The following is a 16,269-nucleotide window of genomic DNA, read 5'->3' as shown; positions in this document are numbered from 1 at the left end:
ACATAAAGTGGTTTTTAAAATTGAAAAAAAAAAAAATGCTTCAGTTTTGAAAACATATCAAAAGATCAAAGAATTACACTCACAGTAGAAGCTGATAGAGTAGAACTACTATACGCTTGTTTATATTGTTGTGGGACATAGACCTACAAGACATTTTGCTGTTACTATTAAATTTTCAGAGTCAATCTAGAAACACATATATAATGAATTTCAGATTTTCTGTGTTTCTCCCTTTAAATCAAACAGAGCTCCTCAGAAACCTGAGGCAGAGATGCAGGAAGAAACTGAAGGAGAGAGAAAAGGTGCGGGAGATAGAGATCAAGAGAGGGAGGCGTAGAGATGAGAGATCAGAGAATCAGCATGTCAAACACAATGGTGAACAATGGGGACTGAAAGAATAGGACACAGGGCAAAAGGTTACAGCAGTGGGAAGTTGGACATACTTTCTAGAAAAAAAATTGGATGCCCTACAGATGAAGGCTTGGCAATTATCAGTCAAGCGTCTAATGACGCACACATATGGGTGTACACAAAGCGTTTCAGAATTCAGCAGGAGATGATAAAAGACCTAAGTCATGAATAATCAATAATGCTCACAAGAGGCCTTCTCTTGTATTCATACAATCACAGCTAATTCTGCCAGTCTACCGAACACTGTGGTGGGCCACTCTCTAAAGGTCAAACTTGTTTTATAAATAATGAAATTCTGTCAGGAGCCTGATACTTTAATACAGGCATGTATGTACAATGCATACTGAAATACACGCCAGTTGCGACTAGGGATGCAAAGGTAGATCTCGTTCTGGAAAAATACCAAGATGCAAATAAAAAATAAAAAAATGTGCATAAAACATTTTGAATTAAATAGCTGAATTTGAATTGAAGCAGCAAGTACAATTACAATGAATTTTAAAAATCATAAGGACAAAACTATAATTTTAAACTAGAAAAGCTTTGCATGCTGACTTGACAACGTCTTGTTTAAAGTGTTTTACACGGTTTTATTCCTGTCATTCCAATTCAACTGTGCCTTGATAAGTCATGAATAATGAATGTGTTTAGAACTCTGTGCTCTGTGCTGGAGAAAAGGTTTTGCGTAAGGCACAGTAGGTGCAATTTATGACCCACCGGACTGGCTGTATACTGTAACTTCATGCCACACACACATACACAGTACATCTTGAATCTGACAGGCCGACAAACTCAAATTAGGGTGGAATTACAGGCTGTGGTTTAATTTGTTATGTGCTGTCCGCAAGTATCACTCACACTGAAGACTGAAACACCTTTAGAAAATTACATAATTCACAAGCTAGAGCTCTACAGACGACAAACTAAATGATACATATGCAACTGTATGTGGAGTTAGAGTGACTGCAAAATTCAACCCAAGCCAAAATCTGCTATCATCAAAACTTATTTTGCAACACAGTACATTTAGAATTATAAGTAGTTGCATAAACTAGCATTCAAAAGTTTGCGGCTGTAAGAAAGAAAGTCAAAAGTCTCTGCATTTACAGTTAAAGTCAAAAGTTTACCTACACCTTGCAGAATCTGCAAAATGTTAATTATTTTACCCTTATTTTACCACTGTTCCTCAGAAAAATTCTTTAGGTCCAACAAATTCTTTTTTTTTTTTTTTTTTTTTAGCATTTTGTGTATTTGAACCCTTTCTAACAACTGTGTGATTCTGAGATCCATCTTTTCACACTGAGGACAACTGAGGGACTCATATGCAACTATTACAGAAGGTTTAAACGCTCACTGATGCTTCTAAAGGAAACACAATGCATTAAGAGCCGGGGGGTGAAAACTTTTTGATTTTGAAGATCAGGGTAAATTTAACTTATTTTGTTTTCTGGGAAACATGAAAGTATTTTCTGTAGCTTCTAAAGGGCAGTTCTAAATGGAAAATAAAATATAATATTTAGACAAAGTAAAAATGGTTACACATCTTCATTCTGCTCAAAAGTTTTCACCCCCAGCTCTTAATGCATCGTGTTTCCTTCTCAAGCATCAGTGAGCATTTGAACCTTTTTTAATTTGAAGATCAGGGTAAATGTAACTAATGTTTTTCTTCTGGGAAACATGTAAGTATCTTCTGTAGCTTCTGAATGGCAGTAATAAATGAAAAAAAAAAAAAGAAGATATTTAGGCCAAATTAGAAAAATGTATAAATCTTCATTCTGTTCAAAAGTTTTCACCCCCTAGCTCTTGATGGATTGTGTTTCCTTCTGAAGCATCAGTGAGCATTTGAACCTTCTGTAATAGTTGTATATGAGACCCTCAGTTGTCCTCAGTGTGAAAAGATGGATCTCGAAATCATACAGTCATTATTGGAAAGGGTTAAAATACACAAAAATTCTTTTATGTGAAATATCTTACTCAGGTCAGTACTAAAAAAAAATAACATGCATTTTGCATGATCCCTCTTATTTTGTTAAAATAATTAATTCTGCAGAATTTGCAAGGTGTATGTAAACTTTTGACTACACAAAAAGAAGCCATTACTCCAATCTTCAGTGTCACATGACTGGACTGGAGTAATGGTTGCAGAAATTCAGCTTTGCCTTAACAGGAATCATTTTGCAATATATTTAATTAAAAACAGGCATTTTAAATTTCAATAATATTTCATATTATTGCTATATATAGAGAGATATATTTGCGATCAAACAAATACAGCCTCTTTAAGCATAGGAGACTTCTTTCAAAAACATAAAATCATATCCCTTGGCCACTGCAGCACCATGCACAACATGACTTCCATAAAATGACTTGCCCATAACATTACTGATCCTCTCTGTGCATAAAAGGTGGCAACAGTTATTTGAGTTGAAAAGATTTGCCGAACCTGTCGGGAGATAGACATGAGGTTGAAAGATAACTCGTCAGACCATAATACCTTTTCCATTGCCCAGGGGTCCAGGTTTTACACTCAATACACCAGGTTATGTCTTTGTGTGTTGGCCTTGGAAACAAGAGGATTTGGAACAGCAGCCCTGCCATAAATCTGAGCTTTGTGAAGCTCATGACATACAGTATTCTTTTTTCTCTAGTGAAGAGGTTTCAGGTTTGTGGTCATATTTGAGGAGCTACTTTTGTGGCACTTAGCAACTGTCCTGTCAAACATCCATCTACTCCTCTTGGGAAAGGCAAAAACTTTAAACAAGGAATGAACAGCGCTTACTGTTTATTTGCAGACTCTGTCTGGGATGTTTTATTTGTTTCAGTTTTAATGAAAAAATTACTATGTAATGGCACAAACACAGCCACAAAATCTGAGCTCAGCACAATCTGCATGTCATTTAAGTATTAAAGGAGAGGTTCCTCCAGAATGAAAATTTCCTGATCATTTACTCACCCCCATGTCATCCAAGATGTTCATGTCTGTCTTTCTTCAGTCGAAAAGAAATTAGGTTTTTGAGGAAAACATTCCAGGATTTTTCTCTATATAGTGGCCAACAGTCCAAACAAATGCAATTTACCAAAAAAGGTAAATGTAATATGATTATTTAATAGAAAATGACCAGTCGCTTTGCTAGATAAGACCCTTATTCCTTGGCTGGGATCGTGTAGAGCGCTTTATAGCTGCATGGAAACTGCAATTTGGACCTTCAACCCATTGGCCACCATTGAAGTCCACTATATGGAGAAAAATTCTGAAATGTTTTCCTCAAAAAAATTGCGACTGAAGAAAGAAAGACATGAACATCTTGGAAATCCAAAAGAAATAAAGTCAGAGGTTTGGAACAGAAAATCTAGGTCAGAAAATAACCTAAGTACGACCTAAGAAAATTGGGTAAATTCGATTTTTGTGAATTTATGCTACATTTTAAAAACAGTTGTCCTTAACACATGAAATACTTTCACTGTTTCTGTGACCTATGCTCTTGCAGATCATATATTGACTAATTGGCCTCTCTGGAATTACGTTAGTTGCCTCCATTTGCTTTGAAACTAATATATCAAAGTGGTAATTGTCAAACCTCCAGCATAGCATACTGCCAATATGGAATCAACTATCCTTTGAAGCTGTTCTTGGATGTGTGGTTGTATCAAATTACTTTAAAGTTTAACGTGTGATGTTTCTATAAATAGAAAAAAGTTCTCATCTATGCATCAAATGCGTTTTTTAAACAAAATAAACACGGGGGAACAAACACGTCTGCACAACATGTGATTTTAAAGTCACGGGTCAGGTGTTTGAATCTGACAACTTTAGGGTAAAGACAAGGAATAGGGGCATTCTGAAAAGATTTTGTTTTTGAGATAACTTTATGTTAAAGGCTTCATGAGGTATTTTTGACATACAAGACCTTGGTGTGCTATAAAACATATGCTAATTTCAAAACTTCTGGTATTTTACATGCAAAAGAGGGTGTTTCTTAAAGGCTAAGGAGAAAAAAAATACTGTTTATTTCTAAAAGCCAGTCAGAGGGTGGAAAATCGGTACGAAAAACAAAATGATGACTGTTTCTGACATTAAAAACTCTTTTAATGTTAGGAAAATGCTTTAGGGGAAAAATAATAAATTATAATATGACCCCTTTTTAAATACAGAGCTAAAATGCATTTCATTTCCGACTGCTTCATTTCATACCTTGAAATCTGGAGCTCATACAGGAGGAAAACATGTTTAAATGAAACAGCAATCCAAGTTTTGAATGAGGGAAGCTATAATGAAACTCTAATTTAATTTTGGCTCCAAAATGAGGTATGCACCTCGTGTTTTTCCGACCGCAGATTCGGCATTGTGTGCCTGAGACGGTGGCCCCATTCAGTGATCATCTCTCCATTAAATGTTTATGTTGTGGAACAAAGAGGAAAAGCTCATTAATGGTTAATCCATAAATCCCAAATGGAGGTCATACTACTCTAATGGGAGGCCTTAATGAGAACTCGTTGCTGTTGAGTTGAAGGAGGTGACAGATGAAGGATGCTTGAGTTCATTTAAGGATTGTGAGTGCGGTACAGTCTCAAATCTCAAAGTCTCAAATCAACAAACAAATAAATATATTCTTCTACCTGGATTGTCTACAAAGAATACACATGGCTTGGCTGCCGGTTCCCAACCAGACCAGCACTAAACGGCATGTACCAGCCTGAAAAGACTTTTCAGCAGGGAAGCCCATTACCATCAGAGTGGAAAAAGGTCATTTAATTTGAGGCACATCTCATTCATCCGTTTCTGAGATCATTAATCTATCAGTTCATTTTTGACAGATGCTTCAGATAAAAATCCATCAGGCTGCTTTCCTCAGCGAAGTCTAAGCTACCACTGATGTCACGATGAATATTCTCTGATAAATCAAGCTTTTGTCATGTGAAGCACGCCAGTGATATTCTGAGTGGCAAGACAATGCCTCATAAAATAATAAAAGACTGAATCGTGAATCCCACTTACCAGCCTGTGTTGAACTCCACGTGGGCGTCGAAGAAGCCCACTACAGGAGCGGTGGCTGCGTTCCAGCCGTGAATCCTGGCCCGTATGAGTCCCTCTCTTTTACTGTTCCTCACGATCTTCACGAGACCGGGATATCGCTTATTCACGTAATGATCCAGATTGAACTTCAGCTCCACTACGAGAGAAAAAACAGAGCATGTGAAGGAAGGAAATCCAAAACTCCTACATCAATAATAGGGACTTCGATATTTGTTTTTATTTTAATGATGGAACTCTTTTCCATGCTACATTGTGTTTCTCTTATGTTTGTTACTTTTATGCATAGATTTTATTTATTATTAACAAAAACATATACATTATTGCATTTTAAAAAACATCTAATAATCTAAAAAATAAACCAAAGTGATTTATATCTGTTTTTATGGCTGTTCGTCAGCCGTGTTGCTTTTTTTTTTAATCTAACCAACAAATGCCAGTTATGTTTTTTTTAATATATAATTTGGGATACTTGGTTACCAAGGAAACCAAGGAGGTATCTTGTCTCAAGTGTATGATATGAAATGTGTGTGTTTGAAGAAAACAGAAAAATCAAAGCAATTATAATAAAAGTAAAAAAAGTCATTAAAGAAATAGTGAAAAGAAATTAAAGAAACAGTCGTAAAGAAATTTTGTTTTTTTGTGGAAAATTTTTCAGGAATGTTATCCATATAGTGGACTTCTATGGTGCCCGCGAGTTTGAACTACCAAAATGCAGTTTGAATGCAGCTTTAGGGGCTCTAAATGATCCCAGCTGAAATAGAAGGGTCTTATCTAGCAAAACAATTGGTTATTTTCTAAAATAAAATAAAATTTATATTCTTTTTAACCTTAAATGCTCATCTTGTCTAGCTCTGCGTTCATGACAGTTAAGGTATGTCTAAAAACTCTGACCTCATTTTCTCCTTCAACTTCAAAATCGTTGAGGGTGCAAGGAGGGTGTTTGACCCTCCTTGCACGTTCATTTTGAAAACACTGGGTCGGTACTTCAATGTAGGACGATTTTGAAGTTAGAGGCGAAAATAAGATGGGAGTTATTCAACAAACCCTAACTCTATTGTACACACGCAGAGATAGACAAGACAAGCATTTGAGGTTAAAAAGTATATGAATTGTAATTTTTTTTTAGAAATTAGCCAATCGTTTCGCTTGATAAGACCCTTCTTCCTCGGCTGGGATTGTTTAGAGCCCTTTAATGCTGCATTTAAACTGCATTTTGGAAGTTCAAACTCATACCATTAAAGTCCACTATATGGAGAAAATTCCTGAAATGTCTTTTTTTAGTTTTTTTTTTTTCTGAAAGAATTGATGCATTTTTGTAAGAAAAATATCCATATTTAAAACTTTATAAACCATAATCTGTAGCTTCTGCTAACTGTAAAGAGAGTGGCGTTCCAGTGGATGAAAGGTCCCATGAGAATATGCTAGGCCCGCGATAACAAAGATTTGTTGACAGTAGCAAAGGAGGCAGCACTGAAAAAATAATTTTCTTACTTAGATTTTTAACTTAGAACTTAGTCTTGTTGCAAAATAATCTGCCAATGGGATAAGAAAAATAATCTTGTTTTCTGTTTGAAATAACTCACTTAATTTTTACTTGTGTTTTCTGAAAACAAGAAAATGATTTTTACTTGTCTAGAAAATTGATTTAAGAATTTTTAGATATTTTGGCTGGAAACAAGACAAAAGTTTTCTTTGTTTAGCAAAGGAAAGTCAGTCTTCTCTTGGCTTATATCAAAATCCTTCACGTTTTGCTTTACAAATCCTCGTTTTGTACTACTAATTCGTGACCGGTATTTTGTTTTGCTCTCTCCTCTGCACTTCCGCATGTATAGTTAGTTAGATTATGGTTTATAAAGTTTTGAAAACAGTGTTGTTTTCGTCAACGATGACGATGACGAAATCATTTCGTTGACGCCACTTTTTTTCATGACGATAACGAGACGATGACGAGATAGAAATGGCTCGTTGATGACTAAAACATGACGAGACGTGTGTGAGTTTTCGTTGACGAGACGAGAATAGACGAAAATGTTAGTGGGTGGTCCGTCAGACGTTTAAAATGCATGACATTTCCGCTTATTGTGCATGCCAATTAAAACTTAAAAAGTATCTGACGCTATGGCAAGCCGTTTTAGCATTAAATACTCTTTGCTGTACTAGTATGGCAAGCCGTTTTAGCATTCCATCCTTGTTTGTCTTTTATGTTTTAAAACATTCCTTCATTATTGTAATTATTGGTGAAAATAGTCGATCCGGAAGCTCACATTGTGTTGAACTATAGATCTGCTATTTTCAGAACTTATAAGTGACACTACCCAACAGCAAAATATTTACTGACCTACATTAATTTGTTAAAAGTCTACTTTTTTCCCTTTTTTTGACTAAAACTAGACTAAAACCTTTTTGACTTTTCGTCGACTAAAACTAGACTATAACCTTTTTGACTTTTCGTCGACTAAAATTGGACTAAAACTATCACATATAGAAGTGACTAAAACTAAGAAGCATTTTAGTCCAAAAGACTAAGACTAAGACTAAATCTAAGATGGTTGTCAAAAACAACACTGTTTGAAAAGAAATATTTTGCTTACATAAACACATCAATTTGATGTGGGGCACTTTTTATTATGGATGAATGCTGTTTATTGGACTTATGCTGGACTATTGAATAATAACACCCATTCACTGCCATTATAAAACTTGGAAGAGCCAGGACATTTTTTTTTATATAACTCCGACTGTATTTGTCTGAAAGAAAGAAAGTCATATACACCTGGGATGGCTTGAAGGTGAGTAAATCATTGTGTAATTTTCATTTTTAGGTGAACTATCCCTTTAATAGTAGAAAAAATCTTGAACTGTTCACTGAAAGGTTTTTGGGAACCACCATTTCGAACCGTTATCGACTTTCACTCATGATTCTGAACGAAAATAAACATTGAAAAAGCGTTCAGGTTTAAGGAAGAGGCTTGTGTTGAATTTTGTACGATAAACTCAATAGCATAAAAGAAAAAAAAAGAAGGTTTTAGTGGCACTATAGATGACATGGTAAATAAATCTGCCTGCATCTCCCCACTCCTTTAGTCTCTCAGAGTTAGCTATCTGTCCTTATTCAATAAGAACTCTGGGAGGTACAGTAAACAAATGGAGTGCAAGGAGAACACGCACACACTCGAGAGAGACAAACACACACATACACACACTCAAGGAAGATAGATGAGTGTTTGGGCTCTTTCCTGCAGGTTGCTGAGTGCTCTAGTTTCTAAGGGGAGAGGAATAAGGAGGAACAGAGCACTCTTTAAGGCACTGATGCACACAACTACCTCCCCTCTCATTCATCAGCTCAGAAGAACGATTAACATTTCAGTGTTTCAGTGCAATGGGAAACCTTGCTACTGGACTTAAGCGACCTAGAATATGATTTAAAATGATTTTACATAAAAAGTGAGATGTTTTCATGTTTGCCCATACAGACTCATAGACCACGTACAGACTGTAAAGTTTCAGGAGTGACAACTGCATTTAAATACCTGGGTGAATCCCCTAGATTGTCATTTTGTGTGTGTACAAAACATGTTTGACAGCCACTATTTTTATTTAAAATAGTATTATAGCAACCAAAGACTTATGTTCGTCAATTTTAACTAACCCATTATCAGCAGAGCTGTCATGTCTTGTTTATGTTTGGAAGGCTACCTCACAGAGTGTGCTCTTGAAGGGTTGCCATGTCAACTTATTTTACACAAGGCTTATTAAGCGTCTTTGGGCTTGTTGTTTTGTTTGTTATGTGGCTTATAACACATTTGGATTTGAGTTTATTATGACGTTTTTCTTATTTGTTGTGGATTTTTTTTAGCAAGATCTGGCAACATTAATAAGTCAAAATGTACCCTGTAATTGCACATGCAGAAGAGATACAACTCTGACACACGTTTAAATACATCACTAACAACTAGTTCTAGTTCTGTTGTCACTACCTGAAGTTTCTTGTAAGTCAGTTTGGTTGTAGAATGTGGTGTCACACCTAAATTACCGAACTATGTGTGAACAGAACAGGATTAAGCACTAAAATGTGAACTGACAACCAAATTTAGCTGAAGTTTGTATGTGGCCATAAGCATATTATAGACATCTAAAAAGTATGACCAATTTCAAACGCTTTAGATCAGTAAGATTTTTAATGTTTTACAAAAAAGTTTCTTATGCTTATCAAGGCTGTATCTATTTGATCAAAAATACAGAATAAAACCCCTATTTTGTGAAATATTATTGCAACTTAAAACAACAGTTTTCTGTTTTAATACACTTAAATATAATTTATTTCTGTGAAGCAAAGCAGAATTGTCAACATCATTTCTCTAGTCTTCAATATCACACGATCCTTTAGAAATCATTCTAATACGCTGATTTATAATCAATGTTACAAAAAGTTATTCATATTTTTTTATTTGATAAATAAAAGGTTAAAAAGAACAGTGTTTATTCAAAATAGAAATTTTGTTGTACACACTACTATTCAAAAACTTTTATCAATGGATAAAAAAGTTATCGTAAAGACTTATATTGTTAGAAAAGGATTATATTTTGAATAAATGCTGTATTTTTTAGAAAAAAGTATCACAGACTAAAAAAAACAATATTAAGTGGCACTACCATTTCAACACTGATAATAAATCAGTAATCATATTAAAATTAAGTTCTGCGTCACAGAAATAAATTATATTTTAAAGTATATTAAAATAAGAAACCAATAATAGAAATTGGAATAATATTTCACAATATTAATCTTTTTTTTTGTATTTCTGACCAAATAAATACAGCCTTAACATACAGCATAAGAGACTCCATTAAAATACATTAAAATCTTACTGATCAAACTTTTTATACCAAAATTTAAAAAAAAATTCTCATTACTATTGAGCATAGAAACATAAATTCAATTTAGTACAATGAATATTACAATGATGTATACTGATATATTGTACAATTTGTCCACATTACATTAATAAAATGAGTCAGAAGGTTTAAATGTGACTAATTGTCAGGAAAATACAAATGCAAAAAAATATTGTCACCACTTAATTTTGTTTTTTAATGTAGTTTTTTTTTTTTTTTTTTTTTTGAGAGACACTTCTTTAGAGTTTCCATGAGATTCACCCAAGTCCAATAAAAGTGCCCGCTAAATGAATAAATGTAATGTGAAAGTACAGTATATAAATATGTTAGTAAATTTTATTCATGCTGACTGCTTTTAATGTCAGCTCTGCTCCAGTTATTACAACACGGCCATACTAGGGCAACAAAATGCAATTCCACACACACAAATGTGTAGTGGAAAGTTATAGGATTCCCTCTAGTGCATTCTGAATGAGATTGAAATTAAGAATCATGAGGCAGAAATATTTTAGAAACATTCACCAATCAATAAAGAACAAATATCCATCCATCATACTGTGAATGGAAAAGCTGAAATAAGTTCTGGAACACAGCAGATCAAAATTGAACATTATGAAAATATTTGAAATGCATGCTGATCCTGACAGATGAGCTATGGCAGAGGGATTGCGTTGCTTTATTTAATCAACATAGAGGCTTTATCATTTTTCATCTGCATATATCAAGAACTCTGGCTTGATATACAACCGCACACAATAACTAGTGAAGGCTGCATATGGGACTGGAATCGCAATTAATGCAATTAAAGAAAGCCATTTTCCTCATGGATGAACATGTGTACGTGTGCGCCATTAGGCTTCTGTATCATCCACACACAAAAAAAAATTCAAAAGTTCTCCTTTTGTGTTCCAAAGAATTAAAAGAAAAGCTAATTTTATCCACAGAATTTGGCCAACTATTCAATTAAATTCCTAATGTATTGTGAAGTTTGCTTTTGAGGATCAAGCCTGATGTCATTTACTAGCTGGATTCCCAAATAAAAGAAAGTCCTTGAAAAGTATTAAACAAACTCTTCATCTAAAAGGTCTACATTTCTTTTCATTTGGATTGAAACCCATTATTATCTGTTTACAAGCGACGTCTAAATGAATTGAATTTCAAGGGCGCCATAGCACTCCATGGTGTGATGAGATGAGAGAAATAGACGCAATGTCCCTTAATATTATTCACAAGGTGAGAATGAATGTTACCCTGCATAACAGGATTCAGCTGAGATTAATCCAAACAGACAGGAATGATGGAGGGACAGAAAAGGAGGACAAAAACCTTATTGGCTTCAGTGAATAGCGTAACACGAGAACGGCACTCTATTAAATGTCTTCATAATGGACAGAAGACTTTAAGAGACAGAGACACGCTCACTAAGGTCAATTCATTATTCAAGTGGTAAGGGCGCCTGCACCTCAAGCCGTTTTTTCAGGCGTGAACGCTAAACTGGAGACGACAAGCTACAGTGCTGAGAAAAGGTCAAGCAGGCAACCTTTGCATGTTAACAGTTTAATGTCAGCTGGAAGAAGCTGAAACATCAGCAGGAAATTAGCATATGAAATTAGAAACGCTCAGAGAAGCTGACTGTGTGAGATAACAGTAAATTGGGAAGATAGCGGTACTGCCAGTCATTCGTTCTCCACAACACTCCACCTCTGTGGGCATCTGTTTTTTCACAACAAGACTGAGAAGTACTGCCGTTTCATGTATATCTGCTAAAATGGAACTTTTAACAACATTCAAGAGTACATTCTAAAATAGAAAAGGTATAATTAAAAATTAAAAGAACAAATTCATACAGTGAGGGAAAAATTATTTGATCCCCTGCTGGTTTTGTACATTTGCACACTGACAAAGAAATTATCACTCTATAATTTTAATGGTAGGTTTATTTGCACAGTGAGAAACAGAATAAATGCATTTCAAAAAAAGCTATAAATTGATTTGCATTTTAATGAGTGAAATAAGTATTTGATCCCCTACCAATCAGCAAGATTTTGGGCTCCCAGGTGTATTTTATACAGAGCTGATATTAGGAACACTTTCTTAGAGGGAGTGCTTCTAATCTCAGCTTGTTACCTGTATAAAAGACACCTGTCCACAGAAGCAATCAATCAATCAGATTCCAAACTCTCCACCATGGCCAAGACCAAAGAGCTGTCCAAGGATGTCAGGGACAAGATTGTAGACCTACACAAGGCTGGAATGGGCTACAAGACCATCGCCAAGCAGCTTGGTGAGAAGGTGACAACAATTGGTGTGAATATTTACAAATGGAAGAAACACAAAATAACTATAAATCTCCCTTGGTCTTTGGCTCCATGCAAGATCTCACCTCGTGGAGTTTCAATGATCATGAGAACGGTGAGGAATCAGCCCAGAACTACACAGGAGGATCTTGTCAATGATCTCAAGGCAGCTGGGACCATACTGCCCTCCAAAGGCAAAGCACAGTAACTACACATTTGGTCAACATTGAGTTAAGGCTTAAAATGGACTTTGTGACAACTGTTTTGTCTTGTGGCAAAGTCTCCTGGTTCAAATTTGTCCCGTTTCAGAGAAACGAGAGTGTCAACATGTTTGACTAGCTGTTGTAAAAACTTTACAGGCATTTTTCTCAGTTTCAGTGTTGGCGTAGTTACTGCACTTTGCCTTTGGAGGGCAGCATAGTCACCAAGAAAACAATTGGTAACACACTACGCTGTAAAGGACTGAAATTCTGCAGCGCCCACAAGGTCCACCTGCTCAAGAAAGTACATGTACAGGCCCATCTGAAGTTTGCCAATGAACATCTCAATGATTCAGAGGAGAACTGAATGAAAATGTTGTGGGCAGATGAGACCAAAATCAAGGTCTTTGGCATTAACTCAACTCGCCGTGTTTGGAGAAGGAGGAATGCTGTCTATGACCCCAAGAACAACATCCCCACCATCAAACATGGAAGGGGAAACATTATGCTTCGGGGGTGTTTTTCTGCTAAGGTGACAGGACAACAGGACAACTGCACCGCATCAAAGGGACAATGGACAGGGCCATGTACCGTCAAATCTTGGGTGAGAACCTCCTTCCCTCAGCCAGGGCATTGAAAATGGGTCATGAATGGGTATTCCAACATGGTAATGACCCAAACACACGGCCAAGGCCACAAAGGACTGGCTCAAGAAGAAGCACATTAAGGTCCTGGAGTGGCCTAGCCAGTCTCCAGACCTTAATCCCATAGAAAATCTGTGGAGGGAGCTGAAGTTTTGAGTTGCCAAACGTCAGCCTCGAAACCTTAATGACTTGGAGAGAGTCTGCAAAGAGGAGTGGGACAAAATCCCTCCAGAGATGTGAGCAAACCCATGTGCAACTACAAGTAACGTCTGACCTCTGTGATTGCCAACAAGGGTTTTGCTAAGTCATGTTTTGCGAAAGGGTCAAATACTTCTTTCACTAATTCAAATGCAAATCAATTTATAACTTTTTTGAAATTTTGAAATTTTTTGTTGTTATTCTGTCTCTGTTCAAATAAACCTACCATTAAAATTATAGACTGATCATTTCTTTGTCAGTGGGCAAATGTACAAAATCAAGGGGATCAAATAATTTTTACCCTCACCGTACTACTGTTTAAAAGTTTGAAATGATTCAGATTGAAGACCCATTCACACAGACAATGATAACTATAAAGATAATGATAAAGATATAGTTCTAAAAACCATTCTCAATATAAAATAGCGTCCACACCACAGCTATAACGATAAAGGCACAAAGAAACAATATCACTGAAATAACTTTCAAAACAATTGTTTTCCAGTTGATGAACGATAAAAACACTGACAGCCAAACAGAATCAATACTGCTGCAAGGAGCTCAAGAATTTGAAGCAGCAGACTAGTGTATACTTAGAATAAACAGACAATATTGTTTGCTGGTATACTGTAGACACTAATATAGTTATCTTTATTGTTATCTTTATAGTTATTGTTCTTGGTGTGAACGGGCCTTAAATCGTCACAAGGCTGCATTTATTTGATCAAAAATATAGTGTATTTTTAATCAAATATATGCTTTTTTTGTATAGTGCATCAATTTCTTGGAACTATTAAAGGATTAGTTCATCTCAAAATAAAAATTCTGTCATTAATTACCCAACCTCATGTTGTTCCAAACCTGTAAAACTTTTGTTGATTTCCCGGACACAAATTAAGATATTTTTGATGAAACCCAAGACCTTTCTGACCCCGCATAAACAGCAACATAACTGACACATTCAAGGCCCAGAGATGCGTTGTGATACTCTCGCAAACATGCATCAAAGACTGACACAAAAGAAAGTCTTTTTTTTTCTTTGCACACAAAAAGTAATCTTGTAGCCTCATAGTTGCATTGCTGTCTATGCAGGGTCAGAAAGCTCTCGGAAAGAAAACAAAAATTGAATTTGTGTTCTGAAGACGAACAAAGGTTTTATGGGATTGGAATGACATAAGGGTGAGTAATTAATGACAGAATCGTAATTTTTGGATGAACTATCCCTTTTAATTTTAGGACTCAGAGAACTACTGGGAATCAGAGACAATATATAATTTGAATTCTCCTGAAATGAACCAATTTGCTAAAATGAATTCCACACAATACTTCAGAGAGTGGCCCTGAGTCAAATGGCACACTCAACGTGGACTTGCGGTCTCATGGCCTAAGTTCACGCGTGTCCATGAGGTCCACGAGCCTGTAGGGTATCCCATTTATCATTTTATGATTCAGAAGGGTGCTCATGAGCGCCCCCTTTGCAGACACTACGTGCCCTCAATCCTGAGCCAAACCTGTGCTCATATGAACTACTACCTAACAGTGATGAAGAGGATACCAGGAGAGTGGTTATTTCTCCACCTTGGTTGGTTTTTAAGGCTGTACGCGATAAATAACATGACACAGAAAACACATTTTCATGTTACACTGAAAGAAATAGTTCATTACTAAAAAAGCTACACTATTTTGAGAAGAGCTGAGCTGCTGTCACACTAATGAAAAATGCTAAGACACATTCAGTTGGAAGCATCTCTACTTTTAGTTCGATACTTCAGCACAGTTTGACCAGATAAAACAGCAGCAAAACATACAGCATCTGTGAGAACTGTAGAGTAAATAATGTCTCAAAGAAAAATGAACAATGTCTTTCCTTTTAAAGGTTATTTATAAACTTTGAGCTGTGTGCAAGAGTACACACCTAAAGGTTTACTCTTGCAGTGTTTGTCTCTTGCTGTTTATTTTTCCTTTATTTTGTTAGTCTTTAAGCGCAGTCTCTAACCAAGCAACAAAAATGTTTGTTTGCTCAAACAAAACACAGCATAACAAAACAGGTTAGTCATATTTTATCTGGGGATGCCGTGCTGTGTTTATACAAGCAGCATTTTATCTACACTTTCTTTATAAAGGCGTTTATCTCTGGAGCAACAGGCGAAACTGGTAAACATTTAGCAGCTGTATTTGTTTCACAGAAAACAAAACTATAAACAAATAAAATGATTAAAGGAAACACAAAGGGATGTGTCCATACCACTGTCACTGTTGTCGTCAACCAGTATGATCTCTTTGAGCAGGTGTGCTGGGGTGTGGTTGACCACACTGTGTACAGACCGCAGGATGACAGACAGAGCTTCGTTCACAAAGATGAAGACAACAGAGATCTGGGGAAGGTCATCAGGGTAGGTCAACTGCTTACACCTGGAGAGAAAACAGACAGTGTATTTAGTTTGCAGCTTTATAGACAGAACATTCAATAATTCTTTCACTCAACACTTTTCATGCCATCATATAAACATGCAATATGTCAAAAGAAAGAGTCTCTGCTTACAAAAAAAAAAATGTTTTATTCTAGCTTACAGGTATGAAAGCATTTT

The 16,269-nt window shown here is 35.8% G+C and overlaps 1 protein-coding gene across 1 annotated transcript in view; it reads right to left on the bottom strand.

Annotated features, from left to right (window-relative positions):
• galnt9 (polypeptide N-acetylgalactosaminyltransferase 9) overlaps positions 1-16,269 on the bottom strand; it is a 115,702-nt gene that overhangs the window by 64,268 nt on the left and 35,165 nt on the right. The window contains exons 3-4 of the mRNA XM_073840540.1: positions 15,927-16,093; positions 5,408-5,582 (exon numbers count right to left, since the gene is read on the bottom strand). Of these exons, the coding sequence (XP_073696641.1) occupies positions 5,408-5,582; positions 15,927-16,093 (342 nt within the window). The remainder of the gene's footprint in view (positions 1-5,407; positions 5,583-15,926; positions 16,094-16,269) is intronic.

The sequence above is a fragment of the Garra rufa genome, chromosome 5 (genome assembly GCF_049309525.1).
Source record: "Garra rufa chromosome 5, GarRuf1.0, whole genome shotgun sequence".
NCBI classification, from domain to species: Eukaryota; Metazoa; Chordata; class Actinopteri; order Cypriniformes; family Cyprinidae; genus Garra; species Garra rufa.
The sequence above is the reverse complement of the archived record's forward strand: the minus strand, read 5'-3'. Positions and strand labels throughout refer to the sequence as shown.